At 47.2% G+C, this 18,622-nt stretch overlaps 1 protein-coding gene across 1 annotated transcript in view; it reads left to right on the top strand.

The window, feature by feature from the left end:
* slx4 (SLX4 structure-specific endonuclease subunit homolog (S. cerevisiae)) overlaps positions 1–18,602 on the top strand; it is a 31,606-nt gene extending 13,004 nt beyond the window's left edge. Inside the window, exons 7-14 of the mRNA XM_056279731.1 lie at positions 4,082–4,266; positions 4,632–4,676; positions 5,264–5,410; positions 6,065–6,234; positions 9,432–12,106; positions 13,270–13,369; positions 13,491–13,817; positions 18,030–18,602. Of these exons, the coding sequence (XP_056135706.1) occupies positions 4,082–4,266; positions 4,632–4,676; positions 5,264–5,410; positions 6,065–6,234; positions 9,432–12,106; positions 13,270–13,369; positions 13,491–13,817; positions 18,030–18,423 (4,043 nt within the window). The 3' untranslated portion in view covers positions 18,424–18,602. The remainder of the gene's footprint in view (positions 1–4,081; positions 4,267–4,631; positions 4,677–5,263; positions 5,411–6,064; positions 6,235–9,431; positions 12,107–13,269; positions 13,370–13,490; positions 13,818–18,029) is intronic.
* The last annotated feature ends 20 nt before the right edge of the window (positions 18,603–18,622 follow it).

An 18,622-nucleotide genomic window follows, 5' to 3' on the forward strand; every position in this document is an offset into this window, starting at 1 on the left:
CACACAGTCCGGTAAATATATAGTAGTGCTGCAATACCAAATAGTGGTATTCTTTTTGTTGTGACACACTACAGTAGAGCCGTTCTCAGTGCTGCTTCGACCGATGTCCACAAGAACGAACTCTCCCCATAACAAGGTGGTGCAGGTTATGATTTCTGTGTTGTACTGTTCTGGTATGATCGGTGAACGTGGTGCCGTGGAGACCTGGCATTGTGTGGTCAATGTTATGTAATACACTACAGAATAAAGTAGCAGTGTTGAAATCCCCATCTCGTTATCCGTCGACTCTCTGAGCTAATCGGCTATCCCGGGGCTCTTGCTAGCTAGCCACACGCTGCTAGCTCTCTCCACCTACACAAGCCCAGCGTTACACATGGTGAAACAGAACGACTGGGATTTCACTCCTACCTAAAACGACCATGAGCGGTCAAAATGACAGCCGATTTTTAAACTCTATATTCTGTCAAGATAAATACCCAATTGAGATATTAATGCATTGTATATGTTAGTATGGCTGTTATGAAGCAACTGACACCTAAATTAACATTTTAACAACTATAGTACTATTTAACTATTTATCTACTACTGCTACTTTCGGCTGCTCCCGTTAGGGGTCGCCACAGCGGATCATCTGTTTCCATCGCTTCCTGTCCTCTGCATCTTCCTCTGTCACACCAGCCACCTGCATGTCTTCCCTCACCACATCCATAAACCTCCTCTTTGGCCTTCCTCTTCTCCTCTTCCCTGGCAGCTCCATATTCAGCATCCTTCTCCCAATATACCCAGCATCTCCCCTCCTCACATGTCCAAACCATCTCAATCTTGCCTCTCTTGCTTTGTCTCCAAACCGTCCAACCTGAGCTGTCCCTCTAATATACTCGTTCCTAATCCTGTCCTTCTTCGTCACTCCCAATGAAAATCTTATCATCTTCAACTCTGCCACCTCCAGCTCCTCCTCCTGTCTTTTCATCAGTGCCACTGTCTCCAAACCATATAACATAGCTGGTCTCACTACCATCTTGTAAACCTTCCCTTTAACTCTTGCTGGTACCCTTCTGTCACAAAATCACTCCTGACACTCTTCTCCACCCACTCCACCCTGCCTGCACTCTCTTCTTCACCTCTCTTCTGCACTCCCCGTTACTTTGGACAGTTGACCCCAAGTATTTAAACTCATACACCTTCGTCACCTCTACTCCTTGCATCCTCACCATTCCACTGTCCTCCCTCTCATTCACGCATAGGTGTTCCGTCTTGCTCCTACTATAGTATATATTTATAAGCTATTTTTTATATTTATAAACTTGTATTTATAAACTTATATTTATAAACTATTTGTAAACTAGTATATATTTATGAACTATAGTACTATCTATAAACTATTTAAACTTAAGAGAGAAATGATCGAACTTGAAGAGCAAAGCTGAAAAGGTGAAAATATTACCTGAAATACAGAACGGAAAACATATTGCGAATCTTAGCAAACGTAACAAGGCCTATAAAACGTGAAATGTAAAAAAACAACTGAAAATAAATATTGAAACCGTCCCAAACAACAACCGGAACTTAAAAACTACTAGAACGATCACTGTTGTCAAGATAAATACCCAATCGAGATAGTGAGAGGATGCCTGAGGAGTGGAGAAGCAGCACACTGGTACCGATTTTCAAGAACAAGAGTGATGGACAGAACTGTAGCAACTACAGAGGTATAAAGTTGATCAGCCACAGCGTGAAGATATGGGAAAGAGTAATAGAAGCTAGGTTAAGAGGAGAGGTGATGGTCAGCGAGCAGCAGTATGGTTTCATGCCACGAAAGAACACCACAGATGTGATGTTTGCTTTGAGAATGTTGATGGAGAAGTGTAGAGGAGGCCAGAAGGAGTTACACTGTGTCTTTGTGGATTTAGAGAAATGACAGGGTGCTGAGAGAGGAGGTGTGGTATTGTATGAGGAAGTCTGGAGTGGCAGAGAAGTATGTAGGAGTGGTGCAGGATATGTACGAGGGAAGTGTGACAGTGGTGAGGTGTGCGGTTGGTATGTCAGATGGGTTCAAGGGGGAGGTGGGATTACATCAAGGATCGGCTCTGAGCCCTTTCTTGTTTGCAGTGGTGATGGACACGTTAACAGACGAGATCAGGCAGGAGTCTCTGTGGGCTATGATGTTTGTGGATGACATTGTGATCTGTAGCGAGAGTAGGGTGCAGGTGGAGGAGAGCCTGGAGAGGTGGAGGTATGCACTGGAGAGAAGAGGAATGAAAGTCAGTAGGAGCAAGATGGAATACCTATGTGTGAATGAGAGGGAGGACAGTGGAATGGTGAGGATGCAAGGAGTAGAGGTGACGAAGGCGCATGAGTTTAAATACTTGGTGTCAACTGTAGAAAGTAACGGGGGAGTGCAGAAGAGAGGTGAAGAAGAGAGTGCAGGAAGGGTGGAGTGGGTGGAGAAGTGTGTCAGGAGTGATTTGTGACAGAAGGGTACCAGCAAGAGTTAAAGGGAAGGTTTACAGGAGACCAGCTATGTTATATGGTTTGGAGACAGTTGTACTGATTAAAAGACAGGAGGTGGAGCTGGAGGTGGCAGGGTTGAAGATGATTTTCATTGGGAGTGATGAAGATGGACAGGATTAGGAACGAGTATATTAGAGGGACAGCTCAGGTTGGACGGTTTGGAGACAAAGCAAGAGAGGCAAGATTGAGATGGTTTGGACATGTGTGGAGGAGAGATGCTGGGTATGTTGGGAGAAGGATGCTGAATATGGAGCTGCCAGGGAAGAGGAGAAGAGGAGGGCCAAAGAGGAGGTTTATGGATGTGGTGAGGGAGGACATGCAGGTGGCTGGTGTCCCAGAGGAAGATGCGGAGGACAGGAAGCGATGGAAACGGATGATCCGCTGTGGCGCCCCCTAACGGGATCAACCGAAAGTAGTACTAGGAGTGCTGCAATGCAAATAGCGGCACAGGGTAGCGCCTCCTTTTGTTGTGACACACTACAGTAGAGCCGTTCTCAGTGCTGCTTCGACCGACGTCCACAAGAACGAACTCTCCCCATAACAAGGTGGTGCAGGTTATGATTTCTGTGTTGTACTGTTCGTGTATGATCGGTGAACGTGGTGCCGTGGAGACCTGGCATTGTGTGGTCGATGTTATGTACTACACTACAGAATAAAGTAGCAGTGTTGAAATCCCCATCTCGTTATCCGTCGACTCTCTGAGCTAATCAGCTATCCCGGGGCTCTTGCTAGCTAGCCACACGCTGCTAGCTCTCTCCACCTACACCAGCCCAGCGTTACACATGGTGAAACAAAAGTTTAAATGACTTGACCGTACGCTGATGTGCAGTGACGCTGTTTCCATCCTATTGTGAAGGACATTTTTTGAAAACATCTTTTAATTTGCCAGCTGTTAACCGTGACGTTCTCATATATATTACCCGCTGCACACATTACGTGCATATCATTGTCATGTCAATTAAATTATTATTTATTTTCTTTTGTGATTTGATAAAAAAAAGAATTGGGTTTTGTGCGAGATCACAGCTGCCTAATGTCCAATAAGGTCTGTTTTATTTATTCAATTTGTGTGAGTGTGTGTGTGTGTGTGTGGGGGGGGGTGTATGTACATAGGCAAAGCAAATTTATGTGGCACATTTCAGCGACAATTCAATTCAGAGTGATTTACATAAAACATAAAAGGCACGAAGAGAAGCAACACAAGGCAATTAAAAAGACGTTTAAGAACGAAAAGAGAGTAAAAGTTACAGCGCAGCGTAAGATGAAACGATATATATCTCATGGCGGGATGGACAAGGATGTGTTTGCTTCATCAATATGTTGGGTTTGTTGATAGGGAAGAGAACGCATTCAAAAGATGCGAACAAGCTCAGGGTGGGGGTGAACCCCTTCTGAACGTGTAGTGTTTTGTGTACGGTGCAGTATCCAGGGCTTTCACCTTCAGGTCACGGTCAAATAACTATGGCACAAGTTTCAGAACTGCAGCTTTTCCCGTAGTTTATAACACACACCCAAATTCATGTAAATGTCAAACATCTCAACTGTTGTTTATCATCGACTCCCCCTTCAGATAAGGAGAGCCGTCTCGGCCAGGACCAAGACTTCCAACTCAGCGGCTTTGTCCTGGAGGAGCCAGAAGTCCCGGTGGACCTCCGTCTCAGCGGCTTCATACCGGAGGCCGAGCACACCCAGAGCCCGCCAAGCAGGAGCAACGGCCAGCAGGGAACAGACACAAGAGGAGGAGACCACAAATCAGTAAGACCGCTATAGGAATACCCTCTTTCAAATGATTATCTTCCATCTTCACACTTATAACTGCTGCTGGTCACTGGAAAAACAGCCGGCCTCTATTTCCTGCCCAGATAATATGAAGTCAAGGGTTTCTGATGGTGTTGGAGGTTTGCACTTCATTTGACGTGGTGGGATGCCCGTATAAATGCCACCAATGACTGAAGGCCAACTCTCAAAGCTGTACGGAGGAGTTTGGGATTTTTGTTGACTTTGGGTGCCAGCGTGGACAAAAGCAGCAGTGTTTCAGCGAAGAACAGCTTTATTGTTGCGAAACTCTCCATTCACCCTCCGGTAGCTCATGCAAATTGTTTTGAGGAGAAGAGTGAGAGGTAGCGGTGTTTTGGAAAAACAACTATTTGCAAGATATCGACCAGGTAATCTAACTCTAACTGTGACTGTGTATCCCTCATGAGCCCTGGACATCATTTCGGTGGATTTCGTGAGGAATCCAACCTGGAGATGGGCATTCGGTGTCATTAAATCTTCTCGATGATGGTCTCATCTGATCGTCAGTCACGGAGGCATCGAAATTGAACTGAGACTGATAAATACTCAGTAATACAATCCTTACAGCAGCTTAAAAGTAGAAAATATAAGAAGAAAAAGTAGTTATGAATACCTTAAAAAAGTGTTAAAGAATCTTGAGTATTCAAGATATCTTGGAATTTCATGCAAAAGATTAATTGGATTTACGGATTTACAGGAGAGTAAATGGATTTACGGATTTCCATATATGATATATATATATATATATATATATATATATATATGATATATGCCCGCTAAAACAGATTCTCCAAACTGATAGATGTTTCTTGACTTGCATAGTGCTCCTCCCACTGTGTGAGTACCTTCTTTACCCGCACAGGAATCAACAGGAAACATTGTCAAACAAAGAGATCCTTTAACATATTGTCAATGTGTGACCCCTTAATGTGTTGTGTTGATGTGCGTTCTGTAGGTGGCACTGTCCAGGTTGGCGTCAGACCTGAGCAGCATGGTGAACAACCCACAGCTCAGCGATGTGCAGCTCCAGGTGGACAGCGGCGAGGTCTACTTTGCCCATTCTTTCATGCTTTATGCCCGCTGCCCCCTGCTGTCACAAATGGTAAAAAAAAAACTATATTTGCCATATGTATATTTTAAAGGGGCGGCGCAGTGGTTAGCACGGTCACCTCACAGCAAGAAGATCCTGGGTTCGAGCTCCGGGGTAGTTAAACCTTGGGAGGTCATCCCGGGTCGTCCTCTGTGTGGAGTTTGCATGTTCTCCCCATGTCTTCGTGAGTTTCCTCCGGTTTCCTCCCACAGTCCAAAGACATGTAGGTCAGGTGAATCGGCCATACTAAATTGTCCCTAGGTGTGTGTGTGTGTGTGTGTGTGTGGGCCCTGTGATGGACTGGTGGCCTGTCCAGGGTGTCTCCCCGCCTGCCGCCCAATGATTGCTGGGATAGGCTCCAGCATCCTACGACCCCGATTGGGATAAGCGGCTTGGATAATGGATGGATGGATGGATGGATGTCTTATTCTCCTACTGGTCATATAGAGGCTTCAAAATTAAACTGAAATGAAAAAAATCCTCATATAGCAGGTTTTTCCCCTTTGGATTACAAAAATGTAGTGTTTTTCCAACGAAAAATCTTCAAAATGTGCCCGTGCTCTGTGTTAATCATCTGGCTCTTGCCATCCTTACTTTTTCTCCTTTTGTCTCCGATACACTCCTGTCATTTCGTTCTCTCTCTTTGTTCCTCTTCTCTTCTTACAGGTGCACGTCAGTGGTTTCGGAGTGCAGGAGGACGACATGCATGCCGCTAACAGGGTGTTGTTGGCCGAGGTAGCGGGGGAGGCGGTGCACACCCTGCTCCAGTACCTCTACACAGGCCGCTGCCCCGTCTCAGCACCCCTGCTGCCTGACGTGCTGGAGCTGGCATCCAGGTACCTGCAGGGACCTAAAAGTTCACAGATTTATACATATCATGTATGCACATGCACATTAGGGTTGGGCGTCGGGTTCCAGAATTCCAATTCCAAAGGAATCCTTAAGAAATTCAAATTTCGATTCTGCCTGTCGGTTCCTAGACACATTTCACTTGCGCTGAAGTTAGTTTCTGTTTCCGTGGTGGTGGCGTGCAGCTTCCGTAGTTTCCGCCTCCGCAAGTTAAATGTGTGCCATCGTGGACCAGAGCGAGCGGCGGTCGAAACCGTGGCTTCATTTTGCCTTGAAAAGTGAAGGGTTGGCACAGTGCAACCAACGCCTACAGCAAAATTACTTCGTGCAAGGGAGGGCGCACAACAAATATGGCCAGACACCTTGGCCTACACGGTGTACAAATTAACCAGTGTAGCATGTTTGACACGTGGCGCCAGTCTCCATCTCCTGCCTCGGCGTCCTCTTCAGCAACCCTGAGCAAGCAGCACCTAGTCGCAACTGAGTAGGTGGAAATTAGTGTTTGTCTTATTCACAACAGCGATACAGCAAACGACTTATACATGAGCAAATTGCTGTAAACTGTATGCAAACACTGAAATCATGATGATTTCAGTGTTTGAGATGTGGTTTTTCTGTGCCGAACGCTGGCGTATACAGCCTGAGAAGGCAGATATGCTCTTTTTCTAAACAAGAACTGTTTCTAATTTAAGGAGTTTAATACCCGGTAGTCCGGACCAGGGTGTGACTGCGTCTTCATTTCTTCATCTTCATGTATGAAGACAGTTGTTGTAAATGTAACTATAAGAATGAGACATTCTCACGAATTATCCCTTCTGAAAACAATGGCTGTATAAAGTTTTTTTTTTTTTTTAATAAAATGTTCTTCTGTGAAAGAAGTTTGTGACCTGTTTTGACCCCGCCTCTCAAAGAACCAGGACCGAGACTCGTTAAGAACCGGGATCGAAAAGCCGAATCGGAATCGTTAAAATCCAAACGATGCCCGACCCTAATGCACATAAAGTGAAACATTTCTACTTTTGAATACAGAATCATACATCAGGAGATGTTATTATATTAGGGTTAGGTGTGGAGGGCCTTTGGTCAACCTAACAAAGTAAAGATTAAAGCTATGGAAGGCCGTTTACTTTTAGAAGTTTGGCATTTACAAGGGCAGCACGGGGGCGCAGTGGGTAGCGCGGTTGCCTCACAGCAAGAAGGTCCTGGGTTCGAGCCCCGGGGGAGTCCAACCTTGGGGGTCGTCCCGGGTTGTCCTCTGTGTGGAGTTTGCATGGTCTCCCCGTGTCTGCGTAGGTTTCCTCCGGGTGCTCCGGTTTCCTCCCACAGTCCAAAGACATGCAGGTCAGGTGAATCAGCTGTACTAACTTGCCCCTAGGTATGAATGTGTGTGTGGGGGGGGGGGGGCTGTGATGGCCTGGCGGCCTGTCCAGGGTGTCTCCCCACCTGCCGCCCAATGACTGCTGGGATAGGCTCCAGCATCCCCGTGACCCTGAGAGCAGGGTGAGCGGTTCAGATAATAGATGGATGGATGGATGGTGTTTAAATTTCGGTGACATTTGGTGAGAATTTCTTTCCATCCCTGCAGATATCGGCGAATGAAATGTTCTGAGAAAAAAGTCTGGTCTCTGTGATTGTTCTAGGCTGTGTAATAAGCCTGAATCTTAACCCATCAAGACTGCTCTCCGCGAGGAGACGTCCCAACCTGCCTGTCAACCACGTTGCAGGTGCACAGCGTCGGTACCTGCGGTGCACTGTACTATAATGTAGTGATCAGTAAGCACAGTAAATAAACCGTACGCAAACACGATATCTTATACGCTAAACATCTAATATGCTGTTTAATACACATAAACGTTACAAAGGTTTAATGCTAAATGCTAACCTAGTGCTTAGCCATTAGCATTTTAGCTTTACACTAAATGTTTATTGTGTGTGAACTATAAGCTGAATTTAAAAAATCCCATTCAAATGTTTACACAAACTGGCAGCAAAGAGAGGCAAGGCCTGCTAGCCAGCCAGCACTAACACTGCATTACATGACGGTGTACCGTGTGCAACAGGATTAACAGGCATGATGGGACGCCTCCTTGCAGACAGCCGTCCTGATGGCTTGTTAAGAATCAGGTGTGATGAGATTCTTGGAGTGCTGATAACATGGCCAAGGGTGGTCACAGAAACGGGTCTTTCATTTACTGACCTCTTGTCAGGGTGTGAAAAAATGTCACCAAATGTTACCAAAATACAGGGCGTCCAGGCAGCGTGGCGGTCTATTCCGTTGCTTACCAACACGGGGATCACCGGTTCAAATCCCCGTGTTACCTCCGGCTTGGTCAGTCGGGCGTCCCTACAGACACATTTGGTCGTGTCTGCGGGTGGCAAGCCAGATGTGGGTGTGTGTCCTGGTTGCTGCACTAGCGCCTCCTCCGGTCGGTCGGGGTACCTGTTCAGGGGAGGGGGCAAACTGGGGGAAATATCGTGATCCTCCCACGCGCTACACCCCCCTGGTGAAACTCCTCACTGTCAGGTGAAAAGAAGTGGCTGGTGACTCCACATGTATCGGAGGAGGCATGTGGTAGTCTGCAGCCCTCCCCGGCTCGGCAGAGGGGGTGGAGCAGAGACCGGGAAAGCTCGGAAGAGTGGGGTAATTGGCCGGATACAATTGGGGTGAAAAGGCAGAGATGGGGGCGTTACCAAAATAGTTCCACGGTCTGTCCTAGCTGTAATTGCTCAACGTTGTGCTGTTTGGTTAATATTTATTAATTTTGTTGAACTTTGTGCGAGATTTTGGTTTGATTTGCGTACATTCATTTTAATGAATGAAAACTTGACTCGAATGTTTAGATCAAAGTGTTATTTGTTGGTTTAAGAAAAACAATGGCAAGAAAACAAACAGTCATGCATACAATTTACACACTAAGTTGTACCTCGCCTCTGGAGGGTTACACCCCGGAGTAAAAAAACCCCAAAATATCATACATCAGTATATTATATATATATAATATATATCATATATTTGTCGACACAGTAACTTGGAAGTAGGTAGAAACTGTCCGTTTTTCTGTTGGCATTGATTATTTGCAAGTTTTGGAACACCATTGGCCACAAGTTGACAAATTGAAAAGCTTGTCATGCAATTTAAAATATGTATGACTCCAGTCTTTTCTCCTTGTGTTTTGCTGGTAAGATTTAACTTGGAGGAACTACAGCAACTTTGCCATGTCCGTATGGGGCAAACAGAGAGCCAGGAGGAAAAAACAGGACAGAGGGAGCTGTCAGAAGAAGATGACTTCTGTCAAAAGCAGCAATCTGGACCAGAAGAGGACCAAAGGGACCAGGCATTCGTAGAACTCCTCCGCTCCATGTGGGACGAGGAGGAGGATGAAAAGAATGACGGGAGAGAAATGGAGAGAGGAGGAGACGGAGGGACGGGATTGCAGTTTGACAACCCTGTGTCTGGGGATGAAGGTAGTTGTGAAGAACAAGTGAACGAAGAGGAGATGGAGGAGATCTACGAGTTTGCTGCCACGCAGAAACAAGGAAAGAAGAGAGATAGCATAGAGGAGGAAGAGGAGCTGTGGAGAACTGAAACAGAGGAGGAGCACTCATTCACAAAGCCAGACGTTAGGGAGCCCAAAACATTAACAGACTCAGAGGGCCAAAGTGTCCAGCCAAGCCTGGATCGCAGCTGTAGCCATCTCTTCTCCGACTCCCCGGGGATCTATGAGGAGGAAGCCAGCTCCTCATTGCAACCCTCCCTTCCTACTAATACACAATCCAATGAATCTCAGCAGAAAAACTCTACTAGCAAACCATTGTCTACAACAGTTAAGGAAGAGATAGCGCCAGACACATGTCCTCAGCCCTTGGCTATTGAAGTCATAGATCTGTCCATCAGTCCACCTCTAAGCACATCCAGTCTGCCTCTCCCAGGTGTGTCGCCGGGCTCAAGGAGTGACCGAGAGAAAGATGAGGATGAGGAAATGGGGAGAGATAATGTTAAATGGAATATGGCTGAGGATTTCCCCAGTGGAAGCCTGCATCCCAGAGTGGACAGACTAACTCCATACCAAGAGACACAAAGACTTTGTAGTTTAACTGTCCCCTTTTCTCCGACCTCACCTAACAACAGCAAGGAACCTGAGTTGGTCGTTCTGTCTGATTCTAGTGAAGAGATGGAAGTAGGTCTTGCTGCTCAGAACTCTCCCTGTCCCTCACCACGTTCACCCTACTCCAGCCAGACCTGCAAGAACTACACTTTGGTCAAAACCAGATCAAACTCAGAACCTACTAAACCAAGCCCAGAGAGTAAAGAGTCCAGTGTTTTAGAGTCTAGTCCTAGTGGACCGTCTGCAACTCCAGTACAAGGTCCAACAGGTTCCAGTCCAGACAGTTTGGATCACATCCAAATGGACTATTCCCCTGAAGTTTCCTGGCTGATCCCAGCTACGCCAGTCCAGTGTGGTAGAAGGACCAGCAGCAGCTCTACTCAGACTTACAGTAGCATGTGCAGGGTGCAGCTTTTCCCCAAAGCCAGTTGCTTGTCTTCCTCATCCCCATATTCCGCCCATCCCTCTGTGCCATTACAGGACAAGCTTCAGACTTCCAGCTGTCCAGCCAAGATTTCTACACAAATTATTCAAACAGACAGCATGGTTCCCCGTGAAGAAGTGAACAGAAGCATCCCCCATAGTTCCGGTTTGGATCTTAAACAACCCATGAAAAGAAACCATAACAGTGGAAAGTGCAGTCAACCAGCGGTGGTCTCTGGTGATTCCTCCCCAGTGTTTGCAGTCCCTCCATCCAGAACTCAACCCTCTCGACCCTCTAGCGTTATCCAGCTCCATCCCCTCAACCCCCAACAGGACATCACAATCAAAGGCACACCTCTGCACTGTCACCTCCAGCCATCTAGCAGCACTCCACTGCATACAGATCTACACAGATCCAAGCCTCCTGTTCTTTCAACGGCCTCACCACTGCTCAGTGACACCAACAGCAAAGGGTCTCTGGGTCAAGGGAGGCTCTCTCAGAGCCCACAGAAAAGGCCGGTATGTCTATCGCTAACCGACCTGCCCAACTCCCCCTCCCTTTCCCCCCTCAGGGGACCTCTATATCTGCATGGCAGCAGTGGGTCCTGCAGGCAAAATGGACATTCACCTGAGAATGATTTCAGAGAAAACATGGTGACAGGGCTGACTGACCATGATGGGGCCAAAGCAAGGGAGATGAGAGGTGAGTATGAAAAAAGAGTTGAAGAAGAAAAAGTGAGCACAGTTGGTAAGGGGGGACAGGAAGCAGAAGAAGAAATTGAAGAGGCAGATTCTTTTGAGGCCAGCTTCCGGCAGAGCTTCATGGCAATGGACGAGCCCCCCATGGCCTTCAATGACTCGTGGGGCCTCGACACTGGTGGAGACAAAGAAGGCGACCAGGGCCTCTGTTTCAGTTTGAGGCTGGAGGACAGTGGAGGAGCCATCCCACAAGAACACAGCCGAGGAGAAGAAACAGCGAGCTCATCACCACATGCTGTCTCCTCTGAACAGCCTGCTCCAAGTTATGTTGATGCCATCTATCCTTTTAAAACTCACAACTGCGAAAGGACTAATGCCTCCCTTGCAGCCCAAAAATGTAGTGCACACCCATCCTCCCCTCTCTTGCCCACAGCTAAAACCGACTCATATGCAGGCCCGCATTTTACCCCCTCTCCTCTCGACCCCAATCTTCAAACCGCCCCTGAGGTGGGTGCCAGTCTTCTGGACTCCAAGCTATGGGAGAGTTGGAAGGAGGAGGAGGAAGAAGAGGAGGAGGAGGCTCTTCCTCTCTCACAGAGAGTGAACCTGGCCGTTAAACTCAAAACACCAGGTAACCATCTGTTTAATTGTTGTTTTTGTGAGGTAGTATTATGGGAGAGTACAATAGATGAAATGATGCATTTCCCGCTGTTATTTAGGGTGGGTTCCCTACTTGGTGGGGATGGGTGAGAGCAGATAGACACCTCATAAAGGCTAATAAGTAAATTCTGGCATTGGCAACCTCTCCCACTGACCAGACATTGTCATCTACGCTACACCCAGATTCTTTCCACTCATTTTTGTTACTCATTACTCCTTTTCAAGCTCATAGTAGGCTTGGACCTTGTGCTAGAACATCTTGGGTAGGAAGACACCCTGGACAGGTTTCCAGTCCAATGGGAGACATTCACAGGACCAACATGCAATCATACAGTCTAATCGGAATGATACCTGTAAGGATTTAGTGTCTCCAAATCACTTATGAGGCATTTATTGGACTGTGGGAGGAGACCCACATGAACACAGGGAGAACTTGCAGAATTCATACAGATTGCCCTGGACTGTATTGAACATGGTACGGTAACAGTGTTAACCACCAAGATCCCCCCCACCCTCCAAACATTTTGCCTATTTTTTTATACAGTAACCTAATGGGACAGCTGACCTCGGTTTAAAACAACCTGCTAAAGAAATCAGCCACAGTTTTGTATCTTCCGATGGCAGATAGAGAGCACATTATTGGGCAGAATCATGTAATTTGATTTCACAGAAGGTGCTTATAAATTATAATGCATTAGCTGTAGCCAATATACTCTTTTTAATCAATGTCTCTTATTTATCATCTCTGCAGTATCTTGTGAAATTTGAAAAAAAAACAGACTTGGTGCCCATCGCTCATATGATCTTTCTGTTGTCTCCATTTCCCGGGGCACAATGGGCATCAGTAGACAAACTCCAGTCAGCCATGGGTTGTCAACACCGGAGAAAACCATTTTAACATTGGATATGGGTTCTTTATCAAATAGTGTCGACGTAGTGAAGGACAGAAATGTTGTGTTGCTGTGGAATTTCAACCTCAACTGTGCGACTTCACAGATGAGCTGCAGCAGCTCCCAGTTCTCATGTCAAGCTAGAGAGAACTCATCGCACACAAGTGAACAATGAGACTGCAAGGTAGGACAGGAAGTGAGCGCCTATCCTAAAGAACGTGTTCCCTGTCTGTCTCTTGTCCAGAGCCAGCACGCAGGAAGCAGCACGGTCCGTTGGTGCCCATCACTCCCATGGCCTGCTACTCTGACATGGACACACCAGAGCTGAAGAACAAACTCAACAGGTCAGTCAGGCTGCTTTAGTCTCCACCCACACCGGAGGAGAGCGTCATGTGTGATTGTCTGTCTCTGCTCTCCACCTGGTCAGTTGTTTCCCGAATGCCAGTTACTTTCTCCTCCACCCAGGTTTGGTGTGCGGCCCTTACCCAAACGGCAGATGATCCTCAAATTGAAGGAGATCCATCAGTACACCCACCAGCTGGTCAGCTCTGACTCCGAAGAGGAGGTGCGCTCTCAGGGTCGACCCATGGAAGCTAAGCCCCTGCCCGCCACCGCTACCACAGCCCCTTCTGCCAGATCTGTCTCCTGTGCCAAGGAAGTGAAGTTCAAACAGCCCAGAGCGCCCCCTGTGATCTCCCCTGTCAAACACAACTCTGAGGAGGATGAAGAACCACTATCTGCCTCGCAAGGCTCCAATACCTCTTCTACAGCCACCAGTGAAGACTCTGAAAGGTGAGGCGTATGTGTGTGTGGGCAAACAGATGCGTGTCAAGTGTATTTGTATAGCCCTAGATCCAAGTTAGTCTCAGAGAGCTTTACAGTCCCTCACTGATAAACGGGTAGATACACTCAAATGAGAATAAACAACGTCCTCTATCCTTGGAACCTTGACTCAACAAGTGAGAAACTTCAGGAAGAGGATCCCTTCCAAGGAGGGATCCTCCCCCAGGACGGATAGGGGAAAAAAAAGGTGTGGATTGAGCAAGGTTGACAATGGGTGTGGTGACCAGCTGCAGTCAGTCCAAATAGTCACATTTTGCAGAACAATGGACAGATTTATAACGTCTACGTTTTAATGCTAAAAAGTATACAACTTTGATATAATTTATATCGGACTAGATTAGACACATTGATATCCAGACAATATATAATGCTTAAATAACAGACTGGAAAGTAAATTACTATGGCCATAACAAAGTAAATTATGAGGCCTTTTACTATGCGGTCATCAGAACACCAAGTAGGGCGTCCGGGTAGCATAGCGGTCTATTCCGTTGCCTACCAACATGGGGATCGCCAGTTCGAATCCCTGTGTTACCTCCGGCTTGGTCGGACGTCCCTACAGACACAGTTGGCCGTGTCTGTGGGTGGGAAACCGGATGTGGTATGTGTCCTGGTCATCGCACTAGCGCCTCCTCTGGTCGGTCAGGACGCCTGTTTGGGGCTGGGGGAAATAGCGTGATCCTCCCACACGCTACGTCCCCCCTGGTGAAACTTCTCACTGTCAGGTGAAAAGAAGCGGCTGGTGACTCCACATGTATCAGAGGAGGCCTGTGGTAGTCTGCAGCCCTCCCCGGATTGGCAGAGGGGGCGGAGCAGCGACCGGGACGGCTCAGAAGAGTGGGGTAATTGGATGGGTACAATTGGGGAGAAAAAGGGGGAAACCCTCACCCAAAAAAAAACAAAAAAAAAAAACACCAAGTGTGTGCCTTGCTGGTGTTTTTTGGCTGTAGAGTTTTTATTTTACGACCAGTCAGACTGTGATGCAAGAGAGTGGACACATGTAAGCAGAAAGGGCCAGAGGCCGTTACTGGATGATGATCAAAACTGATTGTTCAGTGTTTAAATGGAGAAATGTGCAGTTTTGTTATCTTGCTTTGAAATGCAGGCTATTGTCTCAAAACGTATGACACGGGACAAAGGCTCAACGTGCTGGACAGTACAACGTAAAGCGAGATAACTGGTGACAATAACATTCGGATAATGGATCAAGTCAAGTCAATTTTATTTGTATAGCCCAGTATCACAAATTACCAATTTGACTCAGTGGGCTTTACAGCAACAAACCGTACAACATAGCTAGTCTCACAAGATGGTTGTGAGACCAGCTATGTTGTACGGTCTGGAGACAGTGGCACTGATGAAAAGACAGGAGGTGGAGCTGGAGGTGGCAGAGAGGAAGATGATAAGATTTTCACTGGGAGTAACGAAGAAGGACAGGATTAGGAACGAGTATATTAGAGGGACAGCTCAGGTCGGACGGTTTGGAGACAAAGCAAGAGAGGCAAGATTGAGATGGTTTGGACATGTGTGGAGGAGAGATGCTGGGTATATTGGGAGAAGGATGCTGAATATGGAGCTGCCAGGGAAGAGGAGAAGAGGAAGGCCAAAGAGGAGGTTTATGGATGTGGTGAGGGAGGACATGCAGGTGGCTGGTGTGACAGAGGAAGATGCAGAGGACAGGAAGAGATGGAAATGGATGATCTGCTGTGGCGACCCCTAACGGGAGCAGCCGAAGGTAGTAGTAGTAGTAGAAGTAGTAGTAGTAGTAGTAGTAGTAGTAGTAGGGCTTTACAGCAACACAACATCCTGTCCGTAGACTCTCACATCAGATAAGGAGCAACTCCCTAAAAAAACCTTTAACAGGGAGAAAAATAGGAGGAAACCTCAGGGAGAGCAGCAGAGGAGGGATCTCTCTCCCAAGACGGACAACATGCAATGGATGTTGTGTTTACACAAGTTATGCAATACAACATTGAAAGAGGATAACAGAATTATAATGGAATTATAAAATATATGAAGAATATGATGAGCAGGAGGCTCATCATATTCTTCATAAACTTCTTGGATTAGAAATATAACCATTTAAAGCACTTTAAAGCACAAAACTGAAAACACTAAGCCGGCCTTGCAGCGAGACAGACCCTCCCAGGGAGTGTGTGATCACCAAAGCCAGCAGCTCTGTGGTAACTGGGGTCCACGGTGGGGTCAAAACAATAGTTTACTACTACTACTACTACTTTCAGCTGCTCCTGTTGGGAGGCGCCACAGCGGATCATCCATTTCCATCTCTTCCTGTCCTCTGCGTCTTCCTCTGTCACACCAGCCACCTGCATGTCCTCCCTCACCACCTCCATAAACCTCCTCTTTGGCCTTCCTCTTCTCCTCTTCCCTGGCAGCTCCATATTCAGCATCCTTCTCCCAGTATACCCAGCATCTCTCCTCCACACATGTCCAAACCATCTCAATCTTGTCTCACTTGCTTTGTCTCCAAACGGTCCAACCTGAGCTCTGAGGAGTTTCTTGTTTGAGGGGTCAAACAATAATGAAGTAGAATAAATGACTGAATAATGTAAATATGAAGGCTTATAGTTTTGATTTGAAGGAAGCTAAAAAATTGGCCTGTCTGTCAGAAGAAAGTGTCAGTGGGGTAGACCAGATTTTAGGAAGGTTTCAAAGGTGGTACGTAGTAGTCTTGGTGATTTCTCTAATCTAGATTGAAGACGCATAAGAACTCATTTCACAGAAGGTTGAATCAGTTCATCTGGACACGTTCATACAGAGAATTGTTTCATCGCTATCTAAGTGACCTCTTCAGTCTAAAACGACTGCAGGTATCCCCACCCTTATAAACAATACAGCGGCACAACGACCACTTTCATATGCAAATGTGGGCGTGGCCATGAACTAGAGTTTCAATGGCCATGTGTACTATTCACAGAGGATTTGGGAATGTTTGCAATCTAGTAAGATGGCGACAGATGTACTCTTAGGCCCCCCCTCGGTTCAGGGATGGTCGTTCCCTCTTCACATGTGGACTCTTTTTTTGGGGGGGGGATTTTTGTACTTGGCCAATTACCCCACTCTTCCAAGCCGTCCTGGTCGCTGTGCCACCCCCTCTGCCGATCCGGGGAGGGCTGCAGACTACCACATGCCTCCTCCGATACATGACGAGTCACCAGCCACTTCTTTTCACCTGACAGTGAGGAGTTTCACCAGGGGGACGTAGCACATGGCTAGATCCTGCTATTCCCCCTAGTTACACCTCTCCCCTGAACAGGCGCCCCGACCGACCGGAGGAGGCGCTAGTGCAGCGACCAGGACGCATACCCACGTCGGGCTTCCCACCCGCAACACGGGCAGTTGTATCTGTAGGGACACCCAACCAAGCCGGAGGTAACACGGGGATTCGAACCAGCGATTCCCATGTTGGTAGGCAACGGAATAGACTGCCACGCTACCTGGGCGCTGATGTATGGCCTCTGACTCCTCGTTCAAACCAGCGTTCCTCCCTATCAAGGATGTGCACATCCTCATCCTTGAAAGAGTGGCCACTGGCCTGTAGATGGTGGACTGTGGAGTCCTGGCCTTGACATGTTAGCTCCCCTGTGTTGGCCATCCTCTTGGCCAGCGTCTGTTTGGTTTCCCCGATGTACAAGTCACGACAGTCCTCCTGGTTTCTCTCAATAAACGTTGTGTCCCGATGAACCGATTCAACTTTCTGTCCTTCTAAATTGGGAGCGATGTTTTGGTTTTATAGGTGTATACAACTGTCATCTGTATAACAATGGAAATTTTAAAAGGTTCACTGTAAAATAATCACAGATAATATTACTCTCAAAAACTGTTTCTCAAGATAAACAGGACTTAAACAGTGAGTCAATCCAGAGATGATTTCTCAAGGTGATTTGAGGTAATGCCTCAAACAAGCGCCCCGACTGACCAGAGGAGGCGCTAGTGCAGTGACCAGAATACATACCCAACACCGACTTCCCATTATCAGCAGGTGCGGCGATAGTGGAGGGGTCAATGCTACTGAACACATTATTGCTGTGTGTTTGCTTTGGATACCTCATAACTGCAGAGAACCAAGTCTTTTTTTGTACCCAAAACATGAAAATCTCTTTTTACAGTGTTTTTTACCATTGCACTCCCTTCTGCCAGATCATACCCGGAGCTGTGTCACTCCTCCAGCAGTGACTCGGACAGCGATGGAGGGATGACAGCCTCCCAGGCAGCTTCCCGCCGCCAGGACACCCTCAAGGCAGTGCGCTCTTTCATCCTGTCACATCCGGAGCTGTACAGTGAGGTCCTTCAGTATAAGCCTCTGGTTCTGACCCAGCTCCAGGCCCAACTGAAGGCAGTTGGCATCCGCCTCGGCACTGCCAAGCTGCTGGACTACCTGGACTCCCAGTGCATCACTGTCACCACAGCCAAGCCTGGCCACCCGGCACGCAGCCGCAGGCGGAGGAAGGGAAGAGGACCAAGCAAAGGGAAGCCACCACATGAGGGAGCGGGGAAAGGAAAGAAGAGAGGCGCTGTTGCAGCTCCAGACTAAGACTAACTGTGCAGTGAACGCTTGATTTTTTTTCCCCTGTCCCTGCAAAGCTGAAGTTGCAAAAGCGAGTCGTACGTCATCACGTCGGTACATTTCTCTGAAATAACTTCCAGGCAGGGATGAGATCAGGGAAAACGAAAACCATGAAGAAGAATTTTAGGGATAAGATCTAGTCAACCTGTCTGTCACTCTTCAGCAC

This window comes from Lampris incognitus, chromosome 5 (assembly GCF_029633865.1).
Source record: "Lampris incognitus isolate fLamInc1 chromosome 5, fLamInc1.hap2, whole genome shotgun sequence".
In the NCBI taxonomy this organism is placed as follows: Eukaryota; Metazoa; Chordata; class Actinopteri; order Lampriformes; family Lampridae; genus Lampris; species Lampris incognitus.